Source organism: Carcharodon carcharias, chromosome 12, assembly GCF_017639515.1.
Source record: "Carcharodon carcharias isolate sCarCar2 chromosome 12, sCarCar2.pri, whole genome shotgun sequence".
Classification (NCBI taxonomy): domain Eukaryota; kingdom Metazoa; phylum Chordata; class Chondrichthyes; order Lamniformes; family Lamnidae; genus Carcharodon; species Carcharodon carcharias.
This window is the reverse complement of record NC_054478.1, coordinates 129,042,825-129,057,493: the sequence shown is the minus strand read 5'-3', so window position 1 is coordinate 129,057,493 and position 14,669 is coordinate 129,042,825. Positions and strand designations below refer to the sequence as shown.

At 41.9% G+C, this 14,669-nt stretch overlaps 1 protein-coding gene across 1 annotated transcript in view; it reads right to left on the bottom strand.

The window, feature by feature from the left end:
* The window catches only part of LOC121284978 (sperm-associated antigen 16 protein), a 1,312,939-nt gene that overhangs the window by 1,282,645 nt on the left and 15,625 nt on the right, over nucleotides 1-14,669 (bottom strand). Inside the window, exons 2-3 of the mRNA XM_041201017.1 lie at nucleotides 8,598-8,644; nucleotides 7,761-7,859 (exon numbers count right to left, since the gene is read on the bottom strand). Of these exons, the coding sequence (XP_041056951.1) occupies nucleotides 7,761-7,859; nucleotides 8,598-8,644 (146 nt within the window). The remainder of the gene's footprint in view (nucleotides 1-7,760; nucleotides 7,860-8,597; nucleotides 8,645-14,669) is intronic.

Here is a 14,669-nt window from a genome sequence, read left to right as displayed (position 1 = left end):
AAAAGATATTAAATGACCTGATTCAATCTGAAAAGGTGAGTGGTGTTTAGAATGGCAAATTGGAAGTCCAGCATGAATTAAGAGGTGCCCATGAAATGTGAGTTCAGGTGTTAGACACATGCATGGGGCAACATGGACATCAACGTCTACCAACTCAATAACAGCACCCAACTCACTTGCACCCAAAGCCATAGTCAATGATGGGTACACGCTGCATTTAGAGAGCTGAATGGCTAGTTCACATTGCTATCCCAACAGCACGATGCTGCACATTTAGTGGCTCAGAGTGACCCACACAGATGGGCCATGAGATAGGAGTGACATTGCGTATGTCTGCTTGCAAGAGAAGCGTGGTCACAATGCCAAAGTGTCAATGCATGGGAGGTGGAGTTCCATTCATTGCCAATGGTGGAGGCAACCGATGGAGAGCTGATGGCTATTACTTAGAGCGAGGCAGGTATGGAAGCAGTGGAGAGTGAGAACAGTGATTGCAACCGTCATTGCCTTGACCATTTGTGACCTGTGGGAGCCTCTAATACCATTGGATGTGCCTAGTTTAAGGGGAGGATCCAGAGATTGGTTGAAGGACCAACTGTTTCATTTAGTCATGTCTGTCGAGCAGGTACAGCAGCAGATGAGGAAGAGACAAGGCCTCCTAGTCCACTGGTAGGTTCAGAGGATCCATTGCCTTCTCAAGACACTGCACTTCATTCCAGCACATCCTTCACTAGTGCAGATAGCCCACTGATGTTAGTGTTTGTCGCACATGTAGAATGGGCTACTCTTGCTCCACTTTTTTCTTATGATCTTCCTGTCCCACTCTGCTTGTCTTTACCCAAATCGCCATGGCTCTATTGCCTCAACTTTTCTCTTTAGATTTCCAATTTTTCCTTCGCGTGATCCCTTCTTCCTCACCTTTTAATTTAAAGCTCTATCCTTTAGATCTATTTATCCATTTAGCAAGAATGCTGATAGCCTCCACTTAAACTGAGCTGCTATCTCAATAAGTTTTCTCTTTCCCCATTATGGGTCCCAGTGCCCCCTGAATCAAAACCCCTTCTTCCCAGATAATTCTTTTTGAACCATGTTTAATTCTCTAATCTGCTTGACCCTATGCCAATTTGCTTGTGGTTCATGTAGTAAACCCAAGGTTATTACTTTAGGTTCTGCTTATTACTTTAGGTTCTGCTTATTAATTGAGTGCAGAGTTTCTCAAACTCCTTCCACAGAACATGATTCTTAATTCTAACTGTTATTGGTTCCTACAGGGGCCACAACAACTGGATCCCCACCCCCACCCCCACCCCACCCTCCACCTCATTCCAAAATCATCTTCTCTAGCCACAAAGAGATTTTTTAACCCTGGCATGCAACAAAACCTTCAGAACTCCAGGCTGTACTGTCCCCTATCAATGCCACAACCTAGGTTACTAGGATTTCTGAAGTGCTGCCCCTATTGGAGTGGCCTGCTGTCCATTCTCAGGATGGCAATATTCTTGTTCCCACCAGGACAACTCCACCAATGCCCTTACTATTGTCTCTCAACCAGTCAGCCCAGCCTGCTGACACCCATGCCAAGTTATTTCAATCCAAAGTCGGGCCTCAAGTGCTGTTCGAGGGCATCCTACAATGCCATCTGCAGTCTTCCCTGGTGAAAATTGGCAGCCTTCTACCAGCAATGCTGCAGCCATTGGCTAGCATTGCGTAGGAACACCGGGTTAGGCTAACATATTTGATGTTGGCCAAGGGGAGTTTGTGATGGGGAGTCTGAAATGGACTACTGTTAAGGGATGGTGGGTCAAATTTGAGGTAGGAAGTTTACTTCGAATGAAGCGAAGCTACACAATGCAGTCCCTCTCATTATGTCTAGTAACTCATGGTGGATGTGATCACCCTGCCCCCTCCTCTCGAGGTGACCTCTGGATGCCCTTGAACAGCTCAAGGCCTGGCTTCACATTGCATTACCTTATGGGTAACAGCAGTCTGGGCTGACTGGCTGAGGTGATCCAGTAAGGCCATGAGTGAATTTGTAAAGCTCAGAGCAGGGAATGCTGCCATCCTGAGAGTGAACAGTAGGTTTGTGTTTCATAGTGGCACTCCCACTGCAGTTCCCCTCATTCTGACCAATTGCACATGGTGAATCCCAAGGTGTAATGGCTGGGCCCTTAGAATTGCTAGGTGCGGAGGATGTAGAACATCACCACAAACATGGAGGCTCTCTTGAGCATATACAAGGGAGATCTCCCAAGTGATCTGGACAGCGAAACCTTTGCTTCAATAGACTGTTGACTTGCTCCATGGTTTGCAGGTAATTCCATGGTTTTATTGAAGGCCCTCTAACCTCATGTGGTGAGATGGTGGAAGGGTCATGAGCCACATGTGAAGTAGGCAACCTGTGATGCATCTTGGGAGAGCAGAAGACACAAGAATTGTGGGTATTGCCAGAAAAATGACCATTCACCAAGAAGAACAACTTGGTGAGGTCATTTACCAAATGTATGTTCAGACAGTCATAGTCCTAATTGTGGTATTATTCCCTGTTGATTAGGTGCGCTCACAGAATTACATGCATGCAGTTGAAGGCAACCTGTACCACAGGGAAGCCTACTATCACCATGTGCAACTGTCATAGTAAAGCCTTTCATCCTAGTGTTCTCTCGGGGAGAAGAGGATGAAGTCCCCTCCCCTTCTGTACAATGCCTCTATGACAACCCTGGGTCTTATATGCACAGCGAGCTTCAATATGTTCAATACATTTGCTGGTGTCACCTGCTCCCACCTGGAAAGATCCTGTGGCATAGAATGACATAGGGTGACAGAGACCTTCATGGCCACTATCATTGCCTGGTTTGAGGTTCCAGGTCTAAGAAGGTGTACCAACTGTGTGACTACTTCCTTTCTGAATCAAAGCCTCCTCAGGCACTGCTTCTGGCTCAGTTAAATAGAAGAGGTGCTCCTAGATGCTTTGGGGGTAAAGCCTTCTATGTAGCCTTCCTTCTCGCTCCTCAGCGAGCTCAGCCTCCTCCTCTGTATGTCCTCATGTTACAAAACAAGTGGTACTGCAACAAATTAACTCATACGTTTCCAAGGTAATGTTACTTCCTGCCTTCCTGTGATCAGCAAAAACCCCTAAATTGCTTGAGCAACTCACCAGTGTTACTTGTGCTAAGGCAAAGTTTTTGTGTAAGTCAAAAGCATTTCAGCTACAACTTTTGAGTCACCCTTTAAATAGAACAAAACAGGGTCCAGCTTGCTTCATAATGCTTATTTCAGGAATGAATGTCAGTCCTTGCACATTCATTGGCCAGTGTTAGTATCGAGCATTGCATCAACGCAATTGAGCCAATGATACACTTTCAATGTCTTCATGTTCACACAGTGGACACAACTATGTATGGCACTCCAATTCATTAACATTGCTCATGAAAAACTGAGCTAGGCCTTTTATCTTTATCCCTCTTGATAAACTATTTCTCTGATTTAAAACTGCACTTTAGCGTGGGATAGGTCACCTCACAGAGCTTTTATTCTATTGTGAGATGTGCTATGTCCACAATTCTGCTTCAAACTGAGCCCTCCAGTAATGAAGGATGCAATAATTATGAGCCATTAATTGGTACAAAAAGTAAAGCTGGGAAGAGGGGCAAGCAGGCTCTCTCTCTTCCCCAACCCACATCTCATCTGCAATCCCCAACCTTCTGTTCTGCTCTTCACTTTTGATAAATACTCATTCTCCAAAGTGAATCCATCTATGTTCATGAAGTTGGACTGTTTCTTGGTCCACTTAACCATTGTGCCTTGCCTTTTTTAATTGCCAGAATGATTTGTAAGCTTGTTGATGCTGAGGTTAATCTAAAGATGAACTGAAATTGAATAATTCAAACCAATAAAAGAACAAACCCCAGCACGGTCCACAGTGTGTGTATGTGTAAGATGCTTCTCAGTTGAAGACAAAATCTACCTTCCTTGTTTATTCATCATCTTCAAACACCATTGGACTACAGCCAAATAATATTTCTAGGAGATGGCTGATGCCGCTGTAGAAGCTACTACATCAGTTAGTTGCAATCTGCTAATAGTGTTGCATGCCACAGTTAAATCTAAACCGTAGCACTTTGTAAATGTACAAGACTCACTCCGTGCAAACCTGGGAAATACTGTTAACTAAAACCTGACTGAGAGCAAGATCAGGAAGAAACCATAGAACAAGTGAAGCACTAGCTCATTAACCAGGTTTCTGCAAATCATTAACGATTGAAATACTGCTCCATATGAGAAGCATGATAACAAACAATGTACTAGCTTTGATTTGCATGACTTTTTATTTAAAAAGGTAACTACTTCAGAAGCCAAGTGAAACTGAAGAGACGTTAGATGAAACTCTGCGTGAATTCAAAGGGCCAGTCAGAATTGCAAGTCAAATATAACGGATCTACAGTAAGGCATTGTAGGTCATTAAGGGGGTTGGCTACCTCTGTTGGCTGGACGGCAGGTTTGTGATGCAGAGCGATGCTACAGTGTGGGTTCAATTCCTGTACCGGCAGAGGTCATTATTTATTCATCAACCTTGCCCCTCGCCTGAGGTGTGGTGACCACCTGGTTAAACTCGCCACCAGTCTTCTATCTCTAATGAGAGCACATCCTATAGTCCTCTGGGGTTACGGAAGCTTTCTTTTCTTTCTGCAGGTCATTAACTCTGAAAACTGAAAATAATATTAACAGGAGTGTAGTAGTCATGTATGCAGCTCAGGCTCACCAGTTTTATCAGGTTCAAAAAAGGCAGGTGGTACATTACCTTGTGCAGATCCAAAGATTATAACTGAATCAGTGAGGGCCTTATTTGGCACAACTTCTAAAGAACTTGCATAAATGATCTGCTAATGAAACAAGGCAAAAATAACTCCTATGAGGCTGATGTAAGTATCAGCCTTGTCTCAGTGGTAGTGTTGTTGTTGGCTGTCCCTCAATTTCAAGGATGGCATCTACTCAGGCTCACAAGTTCCTGCTTTGGGTCTTCAGGGATTGACTTGACCAATTCTCATCTCACAGATCTTTGGACATATGGGCCAGGATATCCCACAAATTAGTGGGATCCAGAGTGCAGAATTTGCTTCCTTTTCTTTCTTTCTCTGCCATTGCTCTGCTCATCAGTAATGTATTTAATTGCTGTGTATGAGAGACTCTGCTATGTGCAAGTTGGCTGGCACATTTTCTACATTACAACAGTGATTATAGTTCAAATGTTTTGCTGAAAAAAGACATGCTATCGAAGCTTGTCATCTTGCCACTCATCAGGGCAGCTCCCAAGACAAACTAACAATAAAGGGAACAACAATTTATACTGCATGAGAAGAGACTGATTGGTTGGCAAGTGGATTCTGATTGGTAGAGGCATTACCATGGAGAATGCAACAGAGAACTGTTAACTGCCAAGCTTTTGTGCGAATTCAAACCAGGCAGATCGACTCTGGTCAAGGTACTGCCCTGAGGAATGAACAAGAGAATAACTGTCCTCCAAGCTTTAGTTTGATTGAAAAAAGAGCAATACATGGACATGCACCTTCTGTCTGCAAAAGGACTGTTTGTGGATATGTGGCTTCTAGCATGCATAAGCGAGCCACACAGCGAGCCCGACTAATCTTAAATTGGTTTTCAGTGTAATTCTTAGCACAATCAGGAAAGTTTAGCAAGTGCTGTTCAATCACACAATCACATCTAATGTTGGACACTATGTTTTGAGTTTTGCAAGTATGGGCTGGTCGGGTATGGATAGTACTTTGCCTGTTGTGAACAGCCGAAGGGACATGCAGTTTGATATGATCCGCCAGTTGTTGGGACGTACAGCCTACATACCTGGCATCATACCAGCACTGGAATTCATACACCACATTACTCATTTCTGTTATTGGCAGAATGTCTTTTTGGCTTGATGATAGCATCCTATTAGTGGAGAATACCAATCGTATTGCTACTGCATAGTAACAGCGTGAAACAGCTAGCTTCACCTGTTGCTCAAATTTTGGAGACACCTTGCCCGTGAAGATAGACTGGGCACTTATTAGGGCCAAAAGTGGCAGCCTTAGGCCTATTCAGTGCCAATGATCTGATCAGGGTAGCCATTATCCCACAAGATGGCTTTGATGCACCCTATTTCAGCTTCAAGCTTGCAGAGTGGGCAAATGGCTTGGGCCCTATTATGAGGTTGCTGATAAGGCCAATCTTAAAGCAAGTAGAACTGTAGGAATCCCAACATCTACATTAACCAACAAAGCTAGGCTTGCGATAGACAGTTGTAGAGAATTCACTGGTAGATTTCTCAAGCAGCACATCAAACCAGTGAACTCATTTGATCGCTGCATTTTGAAGGTGAACTTGAGTGCCGGATGGAGCCCACTAAGGTGTGTAAGGAAGTTCTTACATGCAGCTGCAGATTCAAATATAGCAAATGTATCATCGACGTATCAGAAATATGCAAGGGGTAGGAGGTTAGGGGTCATTCCATCAAAGATGTGTTTCTCATGGAAACCGACAAAGATATTTGCAAGAACTGGGCCTAGAGGGAATCCCATGGCAACACCACCTATTTGGAAATATATGGTGTTATTAAAACTGAACTCAACTCCACGAGTTGCTAAGTTCATAAGTTCAATGAATACAGATTCAGACATTGGTGGTGCATCTAGATCACCGTGATATAGTGATGTGGTGCAAATGGCTATAGCTTCCTTGAGCATTATATTGGTGAATAGGCTAGCAATGTTGAACAAGCACATGGACATGGCATTGCTATTTATATGCAAGCCCTGTATGGTCTTTGCAAAGGTGAAGGAATCCCTTGCCCTGTACATGAAAGACTTGTTCAGAACTGGTTGTGGCAACGCACCCAACCATTTGGCTAATTCATGTTGTGCAGAACCAGTCATAGATAAAATAGGAAGTAAAAGGACATCACTTTTGTGTGTCTTGGGCAGCCCATATAGACGTGAATACAGTGAAACATGAGAACAAATATCACCTGGCAGCTCATCACTCTTACACAAATTCAGCAAGCGTTTTTGTAACTCACTTTCGAGCAGGGCTGCATTGTTGTGCTTCGCATAAGGTCCAATGGATATGAACATGCACCCATCATTAAGAATGGTGTTCATTTTGTTGATATAGTCACATTTGTTGAGGATGACTGTTTCAATCCCTTTGGGTTTACAGATGTATATGTCTGGGTTGGCTTGGGAGGCCTCCCAAGCTACCAGACATTCGCATTGCATACAAAAATCAGCTAAGTCATTCGGAATCCCACAATATGCGTGCACTAGATTAGCAAGGTGCACATTCAAAGATTCAGCAGTAGATGCTGGTTTATGGCAGGATAGCTGGGAGCAGAGGAGTTCAAACTCAGCAATTACCTCTTTCAGTGGAAAAGTTCTTCATTTGGCTGTAAATCACTTTCGGAAGTTCTGGGGTCATGTATTACACAATGGAAATGCAAGCTCTTTCTCTTTTCACTCCAGTTAAAATTAATGTTAACATAGAAGTGGATGCATTAACTTATCAGAAAGTAAATACATTGATTACTGAAACAATCATGTCTCAATTAATAAATATTCATCAACACAAAACTGTGTAAAATGTTTCCAACCCTCAAGTTCAGTGTCACTACTGGGGCTTTCAAAATACTTAGTTTACTCATTTCATAGTTTAACAATTCAAATATGCTAAACTACATACTCAAATTCACCCTGATATCAATAAAAGCTTCTTACTGTAGCTTTTAAATCTTCATTCTGTTGCTCTATTGTTTTCACTATACTCTCCAAACTTTCATCTCCTTCTAGAATACTGATGTCGTCGTCAGCAGGAATCTGAACAAAACAAAGAAAGCAAAAACAGATCATCAATTGGTCAAATCATGGTATAATGGGAGGATTAGTTTCACATAAAATGACTAATTCTATGTTGCTGCTAGCTTGGACAAAAAATAGAATAACAAGAGAACTGGAAAGTGATAATGTGTAGAGATAACCCCACACATTTTATTTAGGATCGTGAAACAATTCTAGGTGGAACATTGTGTAAACAACTACTTGCGTTATTTGACAATTCGTTGAAAGTCTCAGGGTGCACATTTTACATGTAAATATGCCAGTAGAAAGAAATTATCAGCTAAACTAACCACTGCAAAAAATTATATTCAAGGCTTTTGTTTGCAATCCTAAAAAATCTACTAAAATAACAATAATTAAAGTATAATGAATATTTGTAGGAACACTAAAATTAATTATGCAAACAACAGCAAAGTCATGAGTTCAAATGGTCAAGACAGCATCTTTAAAGGAAGAACTGTTTTTAGTTTGGCTGGAAGAGGCACACACTTACTACCATAGTAAACGTCTTTCAGGAAAAGTGAGTTGCACTTTAGCCCAAATTTTACAAGCTGGCATTTCACACATGGTTACATCGGGAATATTTTCCATTCAAGCTTAAAGGTCCTAAAGAGTGGAACTGTTTGTGTCTTGAATGCCCAGTCAGAAAAAACAACAAATGTATAATATATTTATAAAGATTTCATTTGAAAGTAAACAAAAAAAAACATGCAGTACCTCTTCATATTGGTAATCACCTTCACTTTCTTCTGTAATAGTTACCTCTGTATTTGGGTCAAGTTAAGCAGCATATAATTTCTTCAATTTAATAACAGCAGTATAACCTTATCTAGCTTAATTAGGTATCAACTTCATTCAAACCGTTAAGGAAATGATTATTCAGTCTAGATTGAAAAGTGTAGTATAGATAGGGTTAATTCTAACTGTGATATGTTAATAAGGCACAGTATACATCATCATAGAAATGTCTCAATCTTGCTTTCTGGTTAAACCTCATGGCAAAATGAAGCCACAATAAGTTTCTTAATAATGTTAATGTTTTCCTACCTCAGCAAACTCTGTAAATATTGTGTTAGCACGAGACCACGATGTTATATAGTGGCAGTGAGTGAAGTGGAATGGAAATGTCTCTACCATCACCAGAAACCTTCGACTAGATCGCAGCCCTCGATCAAGCAAAGCGTGGCTGAACTGGTGCCAAATCTCCATCAGATATCGCAGGGCATTGGACCTTGCTGCAAAGCCAAGCAGTGAGCAGTACGCTATTATGCGCGATGGATGGCTGTGTAGTTGATATCCTAGTCAGGCAAGGGATCACAAAGAAAAAGCTATGTATGATGAAGTAATAAAAGCACTTGATATTAATGTTGCAAATGCTGTGACAATTGTACAAGTTCTAGTTGTGATTAAGAACAGCTGATACTAATTGGGAAAGGTTAGGGCACATATACAAGAACCAGTTTCCACCTATGAGAGGGGTAACTATGTAGAAGGGAAAAGTAGTCTGCATTTGTGTTATATTGGGTTTTGTGAATAAACCAATATAGAAGCTCCAGCTTATTCCTTTATCAGATGCCTGCTCAACAGGTTAACACTTGATGCCTACTTCAATCCGTGAAAGAATGCCACTGTCGTGCAGGCTAAGATTAAAAAGCGCACCTAAAGATAGGGGAAAGTATTGATACACTTATTAATGATCTGTTATAGACTTGCAGAGAACTGTAAACATGACAGCTTAAAAGATGAACTAATCAGGGACAGAATTGTTGTTGGAGTCTTGAGTGAAGATTGTCTGAGCCCTGGCAGTCGAGAGGTGATTTAACCTCAAAGGCAATTCAACTGAGGTGACAAGCTGAGGTCAGAAGCAAAATCGATCGGTGATTCAGGGTAACAAGGAGAACCATATCCCAAAAATGACTGACTCAGTGCAGTATGTTGAATTTAAAAGCAAAGGAGGTGGCTGTAAAAAAGCAGGGGAGGCAGGAAGAGTGTCCATCAACCTCCCCAACTAACAGTAATCAATATTCTGGAAAAAATCAATGGCACGAAAATTGTCCCACCAAAAAGGCTGAATGCTAATTCTGCAGAAAGAAGAGTCACCTCCAATTTGTGTGCTGCAGTAAGAAGCCTGTAAAGAATAAGCAAAAAGAAAAAGCCTTTGAATGGTGGCATAATCCATGAAGTGGAAGATATCAGTGATATTGAGATGCCTTTCCTTTTGGAGAGATCCAGGGACCAAGCGGAAGCTACTGGAGGGATGATATCCTAGTGGAGGGAAATAAGACATACTTTTTAAGTTAGATACAGATGCAGCAATTTCAGTTCTTTGTGATGCTGAATCACGGTTGGAGAAAAGATCTTTTCAGCCATCATGCAAAAACGCTACAAGGGCCAGCAAGTATATAACTCAAAGTCATAGGTCAACTGAGTGCAACCCTTCAGTACAGAGAGAAAAATCCCTGAAACCTTATGTGATCCTGAACCTCAGCTGTTCACTCTTATGCAGGAAAGCCTGTACTGACTTACATCTGACTTGCAGAACAGAGGACCTGGTTGGCCAAGAATCTCAGCCTAAAAACTTTTTAGTGCTGAATTTCCACTGCTGTTCACAGCTCTAGGAAGACAGTGATGTGTTATGCTATGTCCTGAAAAGCAGTGTTTTTGTTTACACACAAAGAAATCTCATCCACACTTGCAAAAGATATAAAAGAAATTGACTCTATGTTGAAGCAAGGGGTTATATTGCACCTGTGACAGAACCATCAAGCTGGTGCTCAGGGGTGGATCCAGTTCTAAAACCCAATGGAACAATCAGAAGGTGCACAAATCTTACCCAGCTGAACAAAGCAGTTGAATGTGAAGTCCATCAGAATGCTGTCTGTGGACAAAAGCTTAGCCAAATTTGGAAAGAGTTTGATCTGCACAAAGCTAGATACAAAGTGTTTTTGGCAACTACCCTTTAATGACGAGTCTAAATTGCTCACAACCTTCATTACACCATTTGGTCTGCTTGAAGTCATATGTCACATGAATGATGCCATGATCCATGGATCCACTCAGAACATGATTCTAGACTGCGAGTTTTTCTACAATGCCTACAGAAAGCAGGACTCGACAATAAATGTGAATTCTTGCAGCCGACTGTCAAGATCCTTGGGCATAATGTAGATGGATCCAGTATCAGAGTTAATCCACAGAAGACAAGAGCAATCAAGTTGGTTTACTGCCAAACCTAGCTGTCATCAATGAAGTGCTACATCACCTGTTACAAGACAGCACATGGTGCTGGGAGGAGGCACAACAGACGTTTTTTTTTGAGAAAATCAGAGATGCTGATATCACCTGATATTTTAGCCCACAATGATCCAGAGCTACCCACTATCATTGCTGCAGATGTATCTTCTACAGGTTGGGAGCTGAACTTTTTCTGATACAGATGGATAGACAGCCAGTTTACTACTGGCAGAAACTGAACAGAAATATACCATTACAGAGAAAGAAGCTGCTACTTGGGCTTGTGAAAAGTTTGCGGATTGTGTTCTTTGTCTCTAATTCAAGATAGAGACAGACCAAAACCCTTAGTGACAATCTTAAATTCCAAGGAATTAGCAAAAATGACTCCACAAATACAATGATTCAGACTGAAGATGATGAGGTTTGATGCAAAGACAGAGTACATTCTGGGAAAGCAGCAGACCACAGCAGATGCTTTGTCCCATAAACCCTTAAGGCCTGAGCAAGGTTAATTTGCACTTGTCAAAGAGGTAGAAACCTTCACATCAACAACAACCATAACTCTACCAGCAACAACTCAGCAAATGAATGAAATCAGAGATTCACTGAAATCTGATGAAAATTTGCTCAGGTCAGAGTGTACAATCCCATTCTCAGACAAAACTATAAACAGAAAGGACATCTCGGTGTAGTTGATGATTTACTCATCTATGACAAGAGATTGGTCATTCCGAGAGTTCTGAGACTCGATATACTTCAACGATTGCACCGAGGACATTCGGGCATCACAAAACGTTGAGCCAGAGCAAGATTTCTGTTTGGTGGCCAGGTCTGTCAAAATCATTGGAATAGATGATATCAAACAGTATTACTTGTGTTATTCATCATCAAGAAACAAGGCATCTTCCCTTCCATCAAGAGTGTGGGAATGTCCTGGGGTAGGCCTCTTTGAGCACAGAAGCAAAGTGTTCTTGATTGTAGGCCCCTACTCGAGATGAACAGAAGTTAAGCAACTGTAGGGTTACATTGATTACATTGCTGAAGGAGATATTTGCAACACATTGAATCCCAAACATTGTAATCTCAAACAATGGATTGCAGTTTGCCATTGATAGAATTCACGGCATCGTAGGGATTTGTCCATACTACCAGCTCACCAAGATACCCTCAAGCCAACAGTGAGATTAAAGAGGAGGGCGTACAGTGAATAGATTGCTTAAGAAGAACAGCGACAGCCAACATGCAAATCTGAGCTATTGTTCAACTCCTCTCCAAAATGGTATAGCACCATGTGAACCCCTAATGGAAAGACTACTCTCTCACTCATACCCTCATGCCATTATGTACAAGCTGATGACTTTGACAAGGTTAAAGAGGATGAGTATCATTCCAGCCAGATGTGGAACTATGACAAACATCACAAAGCACACTATCGACCAGACCTCCAACCAGGAGAGCCAGTTTGGATCCGACACCAAACTGGTCATGAACAAGTGGTTTAACAGACACCACATTCACGTTTCTACCTGATTTAAACCAAAAATGGTACAACAAGAGGGAACAGATGCGCACTAACTGCCACACCAAAGCACCTTCCTACACAGCCGAAGCAGGCACCTACACAACCAAACAAACCAGAGTTGCTGCGTTCATTAAGAGATTCAGACAACTACCAGACTGATGACGCTAGTCATATACAAATTCTTCTTCGGTCCAGCAGTGCCTGAGAGATCACCTGCAGGACTCAAATCCCCAATCTCCTCCAAAGGAACAGAAGACCCGGTCAGGTAGACTAGTGAAACCACCACAGCAGTTGCCCCTTTTACAAGGAAATGGAAGTCAGAGACTTGGGGGAAGATGTAGTATAAGGGGTTAATTCTGTGATATGCTAATGTGCAATGTCTCATGATCTTGCTCTCACTGAAACTCAAGGCAAGATGAAGCCACAGTAAGTTGTTTCTTAATAAAGTTAATGTTTTACTTACCTCAGCTGACTCTAAACATTAGCACAATGAGACTAAGAATATTATATGTAGCACATTGAAGCATTATCTTACTGTATATTCTTCCAAAATTGTCAAAAGTGCAAACCTCATTAATGACTTTTTAAAAATTAATTTGGTAGTGTCAAGGAAGTGGATGATCAATGGATTGATAACATAGTAACAACAGTGTTACAAAAGACTCACTCATCCAGTCTTCAACAACTGGAAATTTGTCAAAGCATAACTGCTAAGATTAGTGCAACACATCACAATACAAGACCAATAATATTTGTTGGCAATTGGATTGGAACATCACCTGCTACACATAAGTGTATTCTAATTAAAGCAAACATATTTTTCAGTTAATCTCATTATCATTGTAAGCGAGCATTCTAATGTTGTAAAATGTCCCACAGATCATAGGTCATGAGTGGGCGCAGAAAAATAAAATCAAAGGGTGGATTGGGGACGGAGATCAAAAGGGTTTAGAGATGGCTGAAGATCAGAAGCAAAAAGGGGAGAGATTGGAGGCCGCAGCCGGCAAGCACAGAGGACACAAGGAGGATTCAGGAAAATGGCAGAAGGGAGAAATGGGAAAGGCCAGATTAATAGGAGATTGGGGCTCATGGGGACAGCACTGCTTGGGGTGGGGTGGGGGAGCTCTTCGGGAATGGGTTACAGGTAAATTTAGTGGGTGGCTGGTGGGGAAACACTCCTGCTCTTCCTGGCCCACAAGCAGGGTGGGAAAGGCACTTTTTTTTTATTCGTTCATGGGATGTGGGCATCCCTGCCTAGGCTAGCATTTATTGTCCATCCCTAATTGCCCTTGTTCAGAGGGCATTTAAGAGTCAACCACATTGCTATGTCTCTGGAGTCACCTATAGGCCAGACCAGGTAAGGACAGGAGATTTCCTTCCTGAAAAGATATCAGTGAACCAGAAGAGTTTTTACGACAATTGGCAATGGTTTCACGGTCATATCAGACTTTTAATTCCAGATTTTTACTGAATTCAAATTTCACCATCTGCTGTGGTGGGATTCGAACCCGAGTCTCCAAAATATTACCCTGGGTCTCTGGAATACTAGTCCAATGACAATACTATTATTTTCACTTATCTGCTGTATCTGACAGTTCTTGCCTCTACCTTCAGATATCCCTAGGTCCAGGAAACTAGGCAGCCAGCATAAAATTTAAAACGGAGCTCAAATATGAGGCATGTGGTCTCATTAAAATACTTAAATGAACAACCCGGCTCCTGGAAACAGGTGAGTTGCTCATCCCCATCCCACCTCCGTTAAAACTGGAGGCAGGTTGGGTCCGAAATTTTGACTTCTGGCATTTTAACATCCCATCTGACTGAAACGCATCATTTCTGGGCTTTAAAATCCCATCTCCACTCCCACTCCCTCTCCCTCTACCTTGTCCCATGGCAATTCTTCTTGGAAGAATCTGGACATCATTATTCAGTCTAACAGCCAACATCTAGGCACTCATTGGATAGCAATCAAGTGCAGGAAATGTTGCTGATTACACTCCTTCCTATTTCAGGGATGCAAAAGCCAATTATGT